The sequence below is a fragment of the Gymnoscopelus braueri genome (genome assembly GCF_963280865.1).
Source record: "Gymnoscopelus braueri genome assembly, chromosome: 9".
In the NCBI taxonomy this organism is placed as follows: Eukaryota; Metazoa; Chordata; class Actinopteri; order Myctophiformes; family Myctophidae; genus Gymnoscopelus; species Gymnoscopelus braueri.
This window is the reverse complement of record NC_137610.1, coordinates 27,132,772-27,148,440: the sequence shown is the minus strand read 5'-3', so window position 1 is coordinate 27,148,440 and position 15,669 is coordinate 27,132,772. Positions and strand designations below refer to the sequence as shown.

Genomic DNA, 15,669 nt, shown 5'->3' with positions numbered 1-15,669 from the left:
AAGCCTTGAATTCATGGAGATTTTTTTGTTTTTGTCACATTCCTGAGACAATAATTTGATGACCGGCGGAGTGTCCGGTAGACTTGCAGAGTCTCCTACTGAGTTTCCTAGTAGGCTACTGACCGATGACCCGGTCATCAAATTATTGCCTTAGGAATGTGACAAAAACTAAAAATAATAATAAATTAATTCAAGGCTTCATGGGGTGTGTAATTGATAGAAAATAAGTAATTGTTGGCTGAACTACTCCTGTAAGCATCCTTCTGACCACAAACAAAACGTGCTCTCATCTTCTTAAGTCCTCCTGTCCTGTCTGCGTCAGACTCATCCTATCGTTTTCATCATTAATATTAGGTTACCAACACCTGCAGTTGAATAACAGGCATGGAGTAAGGTAGGAGGGAATGCGCAGACAGACACCACACACCATAATTAATTGGCCTGCCTTGGTAACTTTTCTGTTGTGGCGGCTTGTGGGCAATAAAGTAAAGACCAAAACGAGCTTCTTAATGGTCTGTATACTAATTACAACGCCTTGCCCACGTTGAACCCATCATTCTCCTGGGTGTGGAATTCAATCTCGGCTGTAAACAACACGCAGCAAATAATCTGCTCTGGTGGAGGCCAATAAATAATGCAGAAAGCTTTGAGAGTGTGTAGGGCAGACGATATTAAAGGATTTAGCCTATTTGGGGGAATTGGAGAGGAATATCAAAGATTGTTTGGCCTAGATCTCAGCCTGGAGTAGAAGTCTTTATAAAGTTGAATTTGGCTGTTGGCAGATGTTATTCAGAGTTTTGACTATATGGCATATTGTTACTCATGGATTTTTAAAGTGTAAACCACAGACTCTCCAAGTCCAACCCTGAGGCATGTCACAAAAGAAAGAAGAAAAAACATCAATCCACTGAAAATAACTAGAGAGGTCCAGCTAGCACTGTGTCACTGCATCTAAATAGAACAGCGCACACAGCACATCACAGTACTGCCTGGAGACTGAGGACAAAGCTACACGTCTCTGAAGGATATTTGTATGCCACTAATCCAAGACATAGTATGTGTGTGTTTAACCTCGCATGTGTATTTAATCTCATGTCTATTTAATCTCAGACAGTCCAGTTTCCTCTCATGGATCTCAGCAGCACACACACAAACAAACACACAGAGAAGTGTCCTTATGTGGTGAAGAAGCCATTGTAGCCAGGCCAGTCTCCAGGAACAGCAAACATACTGCTGTCTGAGGGGAAAGAATAGGTGTCTGTCATCTGCCTGGCAATAGGGGGGATGGAGTGGGAAGGGGGGTTACAGAGTATAAAAGGGAGGAGGGCAAATGTGATTTAGCCCCTCTGATCCCCATTGGGATCCAAGCGGTGGTATCTGCCTGCCTCCCCATCTTAAATCCTCATGGGACGCATCGTGGTGGGGCTTTGGGAATTCTGTTTGGGGGTGGTGGGGAATCGGGGATAGGCAAGGCAGGGGATATAATCCTGTCAGTGTCACCGCTGCTGCCGTCAGGATTGAAGGGGGGAGCATCACTGTCAGATCAATAGAACAAAAGCATGCTCCCACCCCAGTGGTGATATCAGAGGCTAATATCTGTCACTGCATTACCTCGCCGTGTCCCAGGAGTAGGTCTTCCTCAGGAACGACGCCCTCGTGTTGGCAGGAATATAATCATTTAAAGTCTGATGGAAAAAAGAAATCAGCAGGGGTGATCGATTTGTGAAAGGCACCTAGCAACTGAGAATGACATTTTATGCTGTGTGTTTGTGTGTGTGTGTGTGTGTGTGTGTGTGTGTGTGTGTGTGTGTGTGTGTGTGTGTGTGTGTGTGTGTGTGTGTGTGTGTTTGGCCCGCCATTCATCAGCCATATGGAAGTAGGCTACTGATCGTGGGCAACTTTATAGGGGGCCGCGGCCGGCAGCAGCTCAGTCCGTAGGGACTTGGCTGGGTAACGGCAGGGTGGCCGTATGGAGTGTGGACTGGTGGCAGGAGGGGTGCCAGTTCACCTCCTGGGCACTGTCGAGGTGCCCTTGAGCAAGGCACCGAAACCCCAAAATGCTCCCGGGCACCGCCACATGGCAGCCCCTCACCCCACTCACCATCTCTCCACATTTGTGTGTAACTGTATTTCGGGGCCATGTGTATTTCCCCATGTATTAATAAAGGTAATCTTGTGTCTTCTATGTCACACAGTAATCATACATAATGATCCTCCACTGGTCTCGTGGTGAGAGAAAAGGTCAGATTTACATACAAGACTCTTCCTTCTTTCACACTTAGGCCCTATACTGTATACTATACATTGTACAATGAATAGAATAGTCAATCTACAAGCTCACAACGTGTGTTGCAACGCGTTGAGAGCTTGTAGATTACAAGCTCGTAGATTGATGATGGTCCTCTAATGCATACAGTACTATATGGGGACACTACGCCTACATCCTACGCACACTTGTTTGGCAGGTTTAGCCAAATTTTATTGCCATTTTTAACCACCTCATATAGGAATATTATAGGAATATTTCCTAGCCTATCTGACTAGCCCATCTGACTTGGTTTCTTTCTTTCTCTATTCTTTACCTCTTTCTTGTCAGCTTGAGCTTGTACTGTACGACAAAGGATCCAAGCCACTCTTTTACACCTGTAATTAACCTGTGATGTGACAATAGTTGAATCTGAATCTAGGGTTGTTGACACTGGAGAAACGCTCTCATTCAGATGAGCTCCCGAGATGCAGACGACCTGCTGCCTGAAGGCTCCTATACGATGATTGGAAGGAGGACACCACAATGGGACCGTGTAATTATCCCCCCCCCCCCCCCCCCCATTGAAAGGATATTTAGAGGTAGACATAACGCTAGCGATGCATCAATTCAAACCTGGTTTCTCTCACCCGGCAGTAAATCAGCTTTGGTCGGACAGAGAGGGGGGCGGGAACGGCTAAATGGATGTCATGGTAGACATACTGCCGACACGGGATGAGTCCACCGAGAATTGGCCGAGGCCATGGAATGGGAGGGGGGGGGGGGTGGATGGAGAGACAGGAGGAAATCAGCAAGGGGGGGGGGGGGTATGGGGATGGGTGGGGGATGGGGCTCAGATGAGTAGGAAGACAGGCAGCTGCTGGGTCAGAGGTAATGATGGCCAATAAACGTACATAATGTGATTCTGTTGTTGTCATGAAAATGAGTGGCTGGAACCTTGTGTATATCGAGGACAAAAGGAACAGGAAGCACAATAAGTTGGTTTGCAACATTGGTTCTGAACTTGGGGGTCCGGGGATCCCAAGGGGTCCTTGGGGGGGGCTTCCAGGGGGATCCCCAGCTAAATGATTGATAGTTACCAGATGGACCCTTACGGGTCTGTAACTCAGGGAGGGTTCAAATGGAACTAAATGAACCCTTACGTGTCCATTTGGTTCCATTTGTACACTCTCAGAGAGTTAAATGAACAATGATGATTTTACCGTGACCTAATGCAAATAAAACCGGGGGTGAGTAAGCCTTGCCGAGCCATGAGGCCCATAGGGCAGGATCCTATATCCTGTTTCTGTAGCGTGAGGCGGCTTGATGTGCAAGTACATCCTCTGGACATGACGCTAGTATGTCACAGGGACTTATACCCTCAATCCAACACTCATTGATGCTGAGTGCCAAGCAGGGAGACATACTGGGTCCCATTTTTATATAAGGGACCCAATATATATGTCTTTGGTATGACACGGCCGGGGATCAAACCTCGACCTGGTTTAGAAGCTCACAAAGGCAGCATGTAGGCTAAGGTTTATTGCTAGACTGTCATTTTAGGATACAGTACAGTGTCATGGGGAGAATGTATTCAGCCAAAACAATTGTGTGGATCAACCTTGTCATTTGCATCTATGTTTTTACCTATACAGTAACAGCATTAGTTATTGCATTCCTTCTGAAATATTGCACAAATATAACTATAGACCAGTGATTATCAACAGTTTTCAAAGGACCCCCAATATGATATGCATTACCGGCCACAGACCCCCATTTGATAACATTTGTATCTCTGGGACCACACCCCAATCCAAGATTTTTTTAATTGTAAGACATGATTTGATCAAATATCATCTGTCATTTGGTATATTGTCTGTCAGGTGGAAACCTCATATGTTCAAAGCTTCAGGGTTCAAATTCAAAAATAGCAAAAGTAGCAGATCTAAGCTCAAAACGTTTTGAGCTTGTAGATCTGCTTTGATGCTTTTGTGTGACGCCGTAGTATGATCAAGTAGGGTATTAATCCAAATATCGAAACAACGATATATTACTATCTATGTGTTACGCAGTAGCTGTAAGTAACAGATGAGCCTAAGGCTCCAGTTCTAGTTAGTGACCATGATTGGGAGACACCACACAAAAACCAACACAGAGGCAGGAAATCCATTGACAGGAAGTCAATGTTCTTTTATTTAACTAAACACAAATAAAAACAGGAGCAGTGGACTATGGGAGATGTAGGAGGGGGCATGTGTCTGTCAATCCAAAGCCTCTTTTAGGAGCCATCCAGGGTTAAAAGCTATTAAATGAACTGTAAGAGTCAGAGTCATTAGTGCGTGCCACAGATCCCAGCATTAAAATCCAGATAAACATTCCCTCGTGACTGGTGAATGGGGGTTTACTTCCCTTTCCTAGGGGGGTCCGTTTGGTTCCTTCCAACCTCTTCCAGGTCCTCCTCCTCTGCCCTTGTTAGAGGTCTGCGTGTTTCTGCATTTGGGAGAAAAATTGTTCCACTTTGCAACAGTGGCTCTTAAATAGCCTGGAAGGCTATTTAAGAGCCACTGTTGCCCAGCACCAATGGCAACCTGCAACAGAGTCATTACCTCATGCCCTGCACCTGCTCAACTCATTTGTCCAATTGTGAGTCATCAATGCTGAAGTGCTCTTCTCACTGCAGACTGCATGGCTTCCAAGGCCCTGCAACTTAGAATGAAATAATAAAGAAAATCATGCATGCACACACAATCTAAATAAAAAAGAATGAGCACAAAGCCAGCTATAATACAAATAAATAGGCAGTCTGTCAGCATGACATTTGTACCGTAGATTCAACAGTGGAACTCTGATGAAAATATAGCCATTCTTGTACATTCTTGTACATTCTTGTACTGTACCTGTAACTGGCAATCATTTAGCCTGGCAGCAGTGGTGTCGATTCAGCAAACACAAAGGTGTGGCAAGGTCACCTGATAGCATCAGTATCGACGGCCAGGAAACTCTCATTTCCGGCATAGGCTATTAGCAAAGGTACAACAACAGTGTCACATGACAAACTGCATCATCATTTAAACATCTTCAACTAGAATTCTACAAGACACCTATAGACACATTCAGTGGTGGCCAAACCATCCTGTAGGCAATTTTTTTTTTTAATAATAATAATAATAATAATAATAATAATAATAATAATAATAATAATAATAATAATAATAATAATGTAAAGAGCAGTAACACACTGTAATAATAATAATAATAATAATAATAATAATAATAATAATAATAATAATAATAATGATAACAATGAAAGCAACAACAATGGCATGAAAGTGAAATTACTCACTTTAATATCTTAACTATAGATTTACAATCTTCACTAGAGTCGTGCATACATAGCTTGAGACAACTTGGGCTAACGTTAGAAATGCAGACTCACCCTTCTAAGGTAATGTGTTAATCAATAATTGACCTTCGCTCTGACACGCTCATTCAGCACCTTGGACAGTGTCAGGGTCAGAGAGTAGAAGAGAGAGACAGATAGTTATTTTATTCACCATCAGGACTTTTTTGTATTTATTTTTATTCATCATCGAGGCCAGGACAGATCCAGTTGCCTGTTTCAGTTGAAACTAATTAAACATACTATGCAACATCAATAAAAAATGTGTTGATTGATTGAATACTTTATTAGTCAGAAATGTAAACAGCACGTGGTACAGTAAGACATTAAGGCTAAAAGGATAACAGAAAAAAGTCCTCCATTGTGGTCCTATGTATTAAATTCATCAACATAGTATAACATAACATAACATAACAACATAACACAAACAGGCAAGATCCCCAGTTAAAGTTCAAATGATATGAACAAATACAGAGAAAATCAAAGATTGAGAAGAGCTAGAGGGGGTCTAAGAGCTAGACCCCACTGTGGGGACCGCCTGGAACACTCCTAAGATCCCCTGGGGGTCCCCGGACCCCTATGTTGAGAACCACTGTGACTACATCAACATGTGTCTGACAGTACCCTGTGTGTACACAGGGGGCGCCCTGGTGGCTCACCTGGTAAGAGCGCATACATGTCCCCTTGTCATCTTTTAATAAAACAACATCTTGATTCTAAACATGTTCTTTCTAGGGCGACAACTATCGATTATTTCCTATTTCGATTAATCGAATAATCAAGAGGGATGTTAATTTTTTTATTTATTTTTTATTTGTATAAATCATTGAATCGATTAACCACTAAAGCGTTATTTTAAACGAGGTCATATAACGGTGTAGTTCAAACATTTTGAAAATAGCAGATCTACATGCTACAAACTCTTCCCATTTTCTTAATTTTTTACTCAAATCTTTTCTTCTGGGGGTACCTGGCACGAAACATCTTCAGATGGGGGTGACACTCTGCACACTACAGTGACACTCTCATCAAAACATCCATTTTTAGTTCTCTCTAGTTGTAGGTAGCCTGCTTGGTACATGTCATCATGTAATACTGGTGAAAATGTAGGCTACTATCAAGTTTAAATGATGAAGAAAGCAACACTTTGAAGTGGTTAATGTACGTTTTGTAATAATAATAAAAATCTGCAAAGTAACTAGTGATTAAGTAGAAGTAAAAGTATTGAAATTTGGAAATACTCCAGTAAAGTAAAAAATGCCTCAAGATTGCACTTAAGTACAGCACTTGAGTACATGTACTTTGTTACTTTCCACCACTGGAGCATGGTCACACCATGGAAGATTTCCACTGCTCCTTGTTCCTCCAGATGGTTGGGGAACTAGTGTCAGAGATACGCAGGGCTTCCAAGCAACACGCCAGCTTGAAACATGAAACACTTGAGATTATCTGGGGTCCAATTATTAGACACCTTGCCCGCTTTTTAGCTGAAGTCCCTGATGAGTGAGTCAGTCAGTTTAGCTAATCTTTGCCATATGCTTATTTATGTATTTGTTTATTTATGATAGGCTGATTATATTCTGAAACATTGCTGCATTTAACACTGTATAATCTTTTAAGTTGTCTGTGTGATGAAAATGAAAAACAAGATATTAATAATATGGTCCTTCCCAGCCATCCCTTTTGATACATGTCAGTCGTCTCCTCTCCCCAATCCACCACCTTTCCTGTCTCTCTCTCACTCTCCTTTCCCGAAAGAAAAAAAAAGAATCATCTTGAAAAATAAATAATAATACTCTGTTGCCTATATTGTGTTATGGTGTAATTGCCTCCATAACACTAGATGGCAGTAAAGTCAAGAGAGAAACTCCAGTTGAGACTAACAAGGTGATGAGATGATAATGTTGTCTTGAAAGGCTCAGCCCTTTTTCACTTTGTGCTAAACACTGAAAGAGGGTTCATCTTGGTTGAGGCTAATAATATGAACGTCCTTAAGTTTACTCCACAGAATGTGTCTCTAACAATTCATTCTAATGTGGAGCAGGGAATGGACATGGGTGCTCCCTGTACATATCCCTATCAGGTGTTATTACACAATAACATAACACACATTATGTACTGTAAATCCCCCCAACACATTCTAAGTCGGGGTCCATTGTTTTGCCTGCCAGAAGGTCTTCAACGTTTTTCAGTCTAAGGACCCCTCTACTACATATTGTATAAAATTGCGTTGCAGAACAAACGTTTTCATAGATTTCATAGATAGCTATCATGTTGGATTCATGTTAATGTATATTTTCAGACTACATTTGACCATCAATGCTTTGTAAACTTGACCTTTGGCTCGGTACTTGGTCTGCTCTTTTTCCCCTCTACACCACACCTCTTCGCCGAAAATAGCCGATCTACAGGCTCACGGCGCGTTGTGAGCCTGTAGATCTGCTATTTTTGGCTAATGTTCCCCCAGAATAGGGATTGGGAGGGTTCAAGTGGTTAATGTAAAAATAAAAAAATAAAGTCCCTATCACATAAAGATTTGGCGGCCCCCCTGCTGCATCTCTGAGGACACCTCACTGTTGAAGACCCCTGTTCTAAGGCATGCTGGGAGGTACCTTCTCTGTCCAATGTGCCTTGAAAAGAAAAAAGGGGGGAAAAGAAGTTGCTCTTCATCTAACAATCTGGTGGAAGATCCCACTTTTTAATGACTGCTATTAATACCACTAACAGTCACTCCCCCGATAACTCAAACCACTTTATGCAGGGAAAAGGGAGAGTATTGTATTAATGCCTAAATGTATGACCTGTTGTATGACGGTGTTGCGTGCTGAAATACTGTACCAGATCTGCAAGCTCACAACACATCACAGATGTGATGCCTTGTGAGCTTGTAGATCTGCTATTTTTAGTGACACCATCGTGCCTGCAACAAAGTATAAAATCAGCCTTTTATGAAGTGAACCTGGGCGAACAGACGGCACAAGTGTCCTTGCCAGAGGGAGAGAGAGAGAGAGGAGTGTGTCCAATAAGAGAGACACCCACCCACCCACCACCAGACGTCCCCCCTACTTCCTGACACCAGTGCTGTGTGATAATGCACCAGATGGTGGGCTGCTCGCTTCACCATTACATTACCAAACAATGTGACTGTAATGGAAATGAAAGTGCTACAAAGTGAGCGCCAATAAAACCCGGAGCCCAACTGTCATGTTCCATAAGCTCTGTCTATACAGTGGTGAGAGCAGGTCTGTCTGAAGCATGCATGCAGCATCTATTTATACACAGACCCCCCAACCTCTGTTCTCCACACAGGGATGTGCACCTGTGTGTGTGTGTGTGTGTGTGTGTGTGTGTGTGTGTGTGTGTGTGTGTGTGTGTGTGTGTGTGTGTGTGTGTGTGTGTGTGTGTGTGTGTGTGTGTGTGTGTGTGTGTGTATTATGGGCTCATCATTATGTGTGTGACTTCCTGACATGCCATGTCTGGCCCCCTGGGGGGAGGTGATGTAAAACGTCTGTTTGTTTTGTGCACAATTTCCCCTTGTGATTCTCCTCTCCAAATATAACCCAGGTTACATGCAGCAACCGGAGGTGTTGTTGGGGTGGCATCAGCTCAATGCCACACACACGCATGCACGCACGCACACGCACGCACGCACGCACGCACGCACGCACGCACGCACGCACGCACGCACGCACGCACGCACGCACGCACGCACACACAGTCATTACATGCATAATGTCACAAGGAGACAAGCAAAAAACAACACAAAGTATACAACAAAACGTGCACGCGCGCACACACACACGTTATTTCCTGTTGCTGTGAGGGTGTGAAATTATAATCATCTTCTCGGTAAACTAATTTTCCTCATCAAGGACACTTACAGTGACGGAGGGAAACGTACTGATGTGACAAGTAATAATTATTGTGCTGCATAATGAATCATTTATGAATGTGTTATGCAGCAGTAATATACATTACATGCATTGAATCGTAAACATCGCTCCTTTGAAAACAAGAAATGACATTTTTTAAATGAGGAGCCATCAAACCTGAAATTAAAGTGGATAATTATATTTATTTATTCATTCATTATATTTCCAGTTGCCTGAATTTCATTCTTGCACTAAACGTGGAGAAACTTAAATAGAAAAAGGAGAGAAATAAAATCGTTGTTGTTAGTACAAATCTGTTTTTTAAAATACAAAACCATGATTTTGGCAGAAAATAATAGTAGCGCTTCTATAACCAACACAAATCAGAATAAAATAGTACTGTACATCAACGGGTTATCATGATTACACCCAACATATTTTCATTATATTACAAAAAATGATGTAACCTCAGAAACATACTAGCTAACTTCCCAGTCAGTTTGTCATCGGAGTTCAAACTCATATGCACAACTCTGTGACCAATTAGATACACCAGTGGTTCTCACAGTGGGGGTCCAGGGACCCCCAGGGGTCCTTGAGAGTTGTTCCAGGGGGTCCCCAGCTAAATTATTGATATGTAGGAACCAAATGGCACATGTCCTGTACTGTATCTTCGAGAAGTGTACAAATGGAACTAAAAGGAGCCATTTGGTTCCATTTGTACTCTCCCAAGTTATGGGGGTCCGTGGCCTAGTAGTGGCATACCAAACTGGAGGTCCTTGGAACAATAGTTTTCGAATCACTGAAGGCCAATACATACTCGTTCCGACGTTGGAAAAGCTACCGAACTTTAGTTCGGGGAGTCAGGACATCTGGAGTTGCACAGGTTCTGAGGACAAGTTCTGGGACCGGCCTTTACGAAGCTCAGAATTTGTAGTTGTATATCACCTCCCTTTCCAAAGAACAGTTCGGAGTATGTATTGAGTTACACAACAGTATACACTGTGCACAGCAGGAAAAAAAAGTATGCATACTGTACTCTCTAGAAGTAGTCTATGTTGAAAAGAGGCCTTGTCAGCAAGTTCAATCATTTCATGCACAATACTGCCTCATTAGCTCCTCATCATAATCAGTTTGTCCCTGTACAGTCAACTGGGTATATGTACAAATTCAACAAATATTCTACATAATCTTTAAAAAATAAAATAAAAATAAAACTTGATGCAAGTTAAGAGAAAATAAATCTTGATCCCATCCAAAGGCCCTCAAGTTATCGTAAGTGTAAGTGAACAGTTCTTGCCTAGAAGGAATTTAATATTGGTGTCACACGCTTGTGTCACACGTGCGCGCGCACACACACACACACACACACACACACACACACACACACACACACACACACACACACACACACACACACACACACACACACACACATTCAATCACTCACTCACTCACTCATACCCTGCCGAAATACAATCATGACATTATACAGACGACTGAAGCATTTGAAAAGCCAGGTGTCAAGTTAAGTTTTAACAATGTTTTTTTATCCCCAGTATGAACGTACTAAGCTGCTTATCGGAATTAAAGGAAATCCCATATTTGAAGTCATTGGGAAGAATTAAAAAAAACCCACAAATGAATAATTCCTCCAATTTTAGAGTCCTCTTCAGCAGTTACACTCATCCTCCCACTTGGTTGAGTGGGGACTCCAGTCTTAATGCTTTTTGTCTGTTCCAGTCATCGAGCCCTGGGAAGTGCAGATTTTTTGTGACTGCTTCAGTGTTCTGAGGGAAAGGCACTATTATCAGCGGAAGGCCACCCAGCACCAGACAGAACTTTTGGGATGCAAGACCCCTCGGGGTCCATCGTTTTGCCTGCCAGGCGAGGTCATGTGAGGTGGAACCAATCAGAGGAGGTCACATGCAGAGTAAAGGTCATGAGGTCATGGAGTCTGGGTGATGATGACATGATGACATGCAGTTATTTTCAGCTTCGTCCATCACAGGCGCACACACACAACAATCAGTGCAGGGGTTGACGGGTGAGCACGTATCGATGCAGCCATGGACACAACTCCCAGCATGCCCTTGTCCACAGGTCCGAATAGTCTACTTGTAACATAGTTCCCTGCATCTATACACTCTATACATGATCTGTTATTGTCCATTGAAAATGATTTAATAGTGTACTAAAGCACACTATTAAATAGTGCTTCCTATACAAGTGTCTCTTTTGGAAAAAAAATTATGATGACTCATAATGTACGCAATATCATATTTAGACCAATAAAAACCAAAATAGTTCAGACAAGCACTGCATAGTCCATTATAGATTTCTGGTAAGAATACTGTACTTGTTAATATAAAAGTGTTAGTTAATATAATATGGTTGCAGGTCATTTTCAGGGGTTGCATGCACTGAACTATAGAATCCAATGTCCAGTTCAACTACTATGTCAATACTGTTGGGACATTGATAACAAAACCAAAAAAACAGGGGCTTCCAAATCTCTTCTCAAGGGGCGTCTAAGTGACAAGGTACATCTCTCCATATAGTCCACTTTTTATGAAGAGTATCTCATGTCTCTGGAGTGGCAGCAGATGTTGATGGGGGGGGTGGAGTTATGTGACTATAAAGCCATGCGGTGATACTAGGACAGATAGGAATCTATGTCTGTGTGTGTGTGTCAGACCTGGCTACACAAACGAGTTCAAGGAGTTCATGGCGTTTATGGGGGAAGGGGCCTCGGAGCTCTCGTGGCCCTCGGCCGTGCCCCTGCTGGCACTCTTGCCACTATACTGTCCGATAAACGAGCCGTCCTCGTTGAACTGTCCGTCTCCGCCTTCCCCGCCGTAGTCAACTAAACTGTCATCACTGTCGTCTCTCTTTACCGTCCCGTTGGACGGCGTGCGGCTCCCTTTTAGCGGTTTATGGTCCTCATTGTCACTGAGGGAGAAAATAACATGCCAGGCGTTACAGGTGGAAATGATGTGACAGGATGCATTAAGGAGATTAGTGTCCCCCCTTTTCTTAGACGGAGCAACATCATTGTATACGCATCGTTTTATACTTCTTTCATAGAAAATGTATACGTTCAAGTCTATTGCGTTTCAGTTAAATTGGAATTAGTCACTGTTTTTCTGATAGTGGATATCTCAGTAATATACAACAAGAGGTGAATTTCAATATGGTTTGCTCCAAGTCTAAAAAAGGGTAGTAGCCGTGGATGATTAGTTGGTTTCCATCTTGCAACAGGGAATACATTTCAAGCAATCATTCTCTGCACATTCCCCTTGAAACCAACCATGAAGTGGTAAACATGTTGCTTGACATGAGCCTGTTTTCTCCCGGCAAGAGTTGTAATGGAAAAACAGAAAATTCAGTGGCAGTGATATGTGAAGAAAAGATGAAAAGCAAGGTTTCAGCCAACCCCTACCACCCCCCCTCCCCTCCCCACCCACAAGCGTGATGATCACAATTTGGCAAAATGCATGAATAATCTGCAAAGAATGCTTTCTTTGGACATCGGTTAGTCAACATTGAACATACACAAGAAGGAGATTAATGAGAGGAGATGAAATAGCCCTTCATTCATAAAGCCTTCATACTGTTGACATGCAGCAAGTTGTGATGTATTCTCAGCACCGCGTTAAAATACTGGGAAAGGTAAAGGGTTTCAAAAAGATCAATGATGATTCTATGTAAAATAATAATCATAACCATTTTGAAGACAATGTTGAATCTGAATTGGTATAGATTTTTTACTGTCAGGTAGTTTTGAAAGACAAAGTGAAAAGAAATGACCAGTTACAGTACATTGTAAAAAATAAATCTGTTACACATTCATGACACCAATATGAAAGCTTTATGAACCAACGTTAAAACTTGATGACAGCGGCGGGAAAAAAACCTGGAATGGTTACAGGGCAAGCATTTTTTTTCTCTCCACAGTAGCAGTGAATATAATATAGAGTGTAGACGATTCACCTAATAAGCCCTCCTCACAGGGTGGTTTGATGTAAACCTCCTGACAGCCCTTACCTTCCCTGAGCTCTACATCCTCGTTACACAGAGTGATGGAGGAACAAACAAAAAGGTCATACACAGAAAATCCAGCAAGAATCCCTCATAAGCTGACAGGGCGACGCCAGGCTGTGCACACACACACACACACACACACACACCGTAGAAGGTTTGACGGAATGATGTACGTGCCGCAAACGTTTCTATGCATCTACCTTATACCGTATATGCTCACATCCATTTCAAATGTAATCGTAATGTCAAGCGTAGCATATAACACCCTTGTAAGTACTGTAGGTACAGCAGGTATACACACACTAATATGGCATTTACATTAATCACAGGACACAGGATATATATGTCGTTGTCGGGTGGAAACGTGGTATATACACAATTATTTTTCAAAAATAGACGCATTGTGATCTTGTAGATCTGCTATTTTCACTACTTTTCTGCACGCTGGGCAAGATCTAGCCGGTTGAGTGTCTAAACGGAAGTACCGTAATTTGGCGGAAGTACATTCTCTGTGAATGAAACAAGTGTTGTGATTGGTCGAAAAGGATTGTTTCCGGGGGAAATACAAACGACGGAAGTCCCACCCCTATAGACATTAGGTCATGAAAATAATAAAAAATAAACATGAAATATGGAGATACAAGATTTCTGCCCGACAGCGACAACATGATCTGCTAAAGTCAAACAAGAGCATTTTGAGTTGAGTTGACTGATGCCTTTATTGACCTTGAGGAAATGGCATGGATAAAAAATAATATTCTCACAAAAGGCATAATTTTTTACACTTTATTTGCCTTGCGAATTTACTGTCTACTCTGTTATCTGAATTGATGGCCATAGGAGGGGTTTCCTTTAGGTGTAACTGGATCCCTACTGTCAGAATGCTATTCTGAATAGAGTTTAACCACTTAAACCCTTCCTACTTTGTTTCCTGGAGTCCTCGAGAGCTCTATACTTGGTCCGCTCCTTTTCCCCCCCTCTACGCAAACATCTCTTAGCCGAAAATAGCCGATCTGCATGTTCACAATGCGTTGCATTGCGACACATTGTGTGCTTGTAGATCTGCTATTTTGCACAGAATGTCCGCCCCAGAATAGGGACGCTAGGGTTCATGTAGTTAATGAGAGAAAGGCTACTAGCCTGGTAACAACAGCCTAAAACAGCACTAGCAAATTATACTTGGTGCTGATTGTGTCCCTCAAACATGCCAATAATTGTATATTTGATCCATATACATCCATATAATATATATATATATATATAATTATTTCATCATTCATCACATTATTGCCTACAGCAAGTATCATACATCAGATCTTCACACCATGCATATGGCATATTATATATCAATATGTTTTTTTCTTTTTATCACAGCATACTGTAAAATGTATAGAACAGATTCATGTATACATAATACAAAACGTAATATCAAATATAAAAGCAAAACCATCTTAAAAATTGACATATAGAAAAGAATGTTGAAAAACATAAGCTGTACTTAAGTAAAGTGCTTAAACGTTCTTTATTCTGCGTGCGATCGGAGAAGCAGCCAACTGTAGAAGGAGGATGCTAGCAAGCATAGCTAGGTACTAACAGTTAGTTAGCAGAATTATTTCAATGATATCTAATGTACATTATGTAAATGGCAATCGATTAAGCAAGTTGTTAATAATCTATATACAGACACTGCATAATGGATAGCTTATTAGTTGGATGTTGGGGCCAACTTAGAATGTTGCAAATGTAGCTTATTTGATCTGACACTGATTTAAGACTAGCTTTCAAAATGCCCAAACCCCCTAATCACTAGAACTGACACCTGAATAAAGAAGCTTGCTTCTCAAATGACACCACGTTGTCATATCAAGCACACGCACACACACGCGCGCGCGCGCGCGCGCACACGCACGCACGCACGCACGCACGCACGCACGCACGCACGCACGCACGCACGCACGCACGCACGCACGCACGCACGCACGCACGCACGCACGCACGCACGCACACACACACACACACACACACACACACACACACACACACACACACACACACACACACACACACACACACACACACACACACACACACACACACAATATACAGTC

General features: G+C 42.2%; 1 protein-coding gene across 1 annotated transcript in view; it reads right to left on the bottom strand.

The window, feature by feature from the left end:
* Nucleotides 1-9,851: 9,851 nt before the first annotated feature.
* The window catches only part of LOC308092404 (neuronal cell adhesion molecule-like), a 112,362-nt gene continuing 106,544 nt past the window's right edge, over nt 9,852-15,669 (bottom strand). The window contains exon 31 of the mRNA XM_080438273.1: nt 9,852-12,469. Within this exon, the coding sequence (XP_080294399.1) occupies nt 12,220-12,469 (250 nt within the window). The 3' untranslated portion in view covers nt 9,852-12,219. The remainder of the gene's footprint in view (nt 12,470-15,669) is intronic.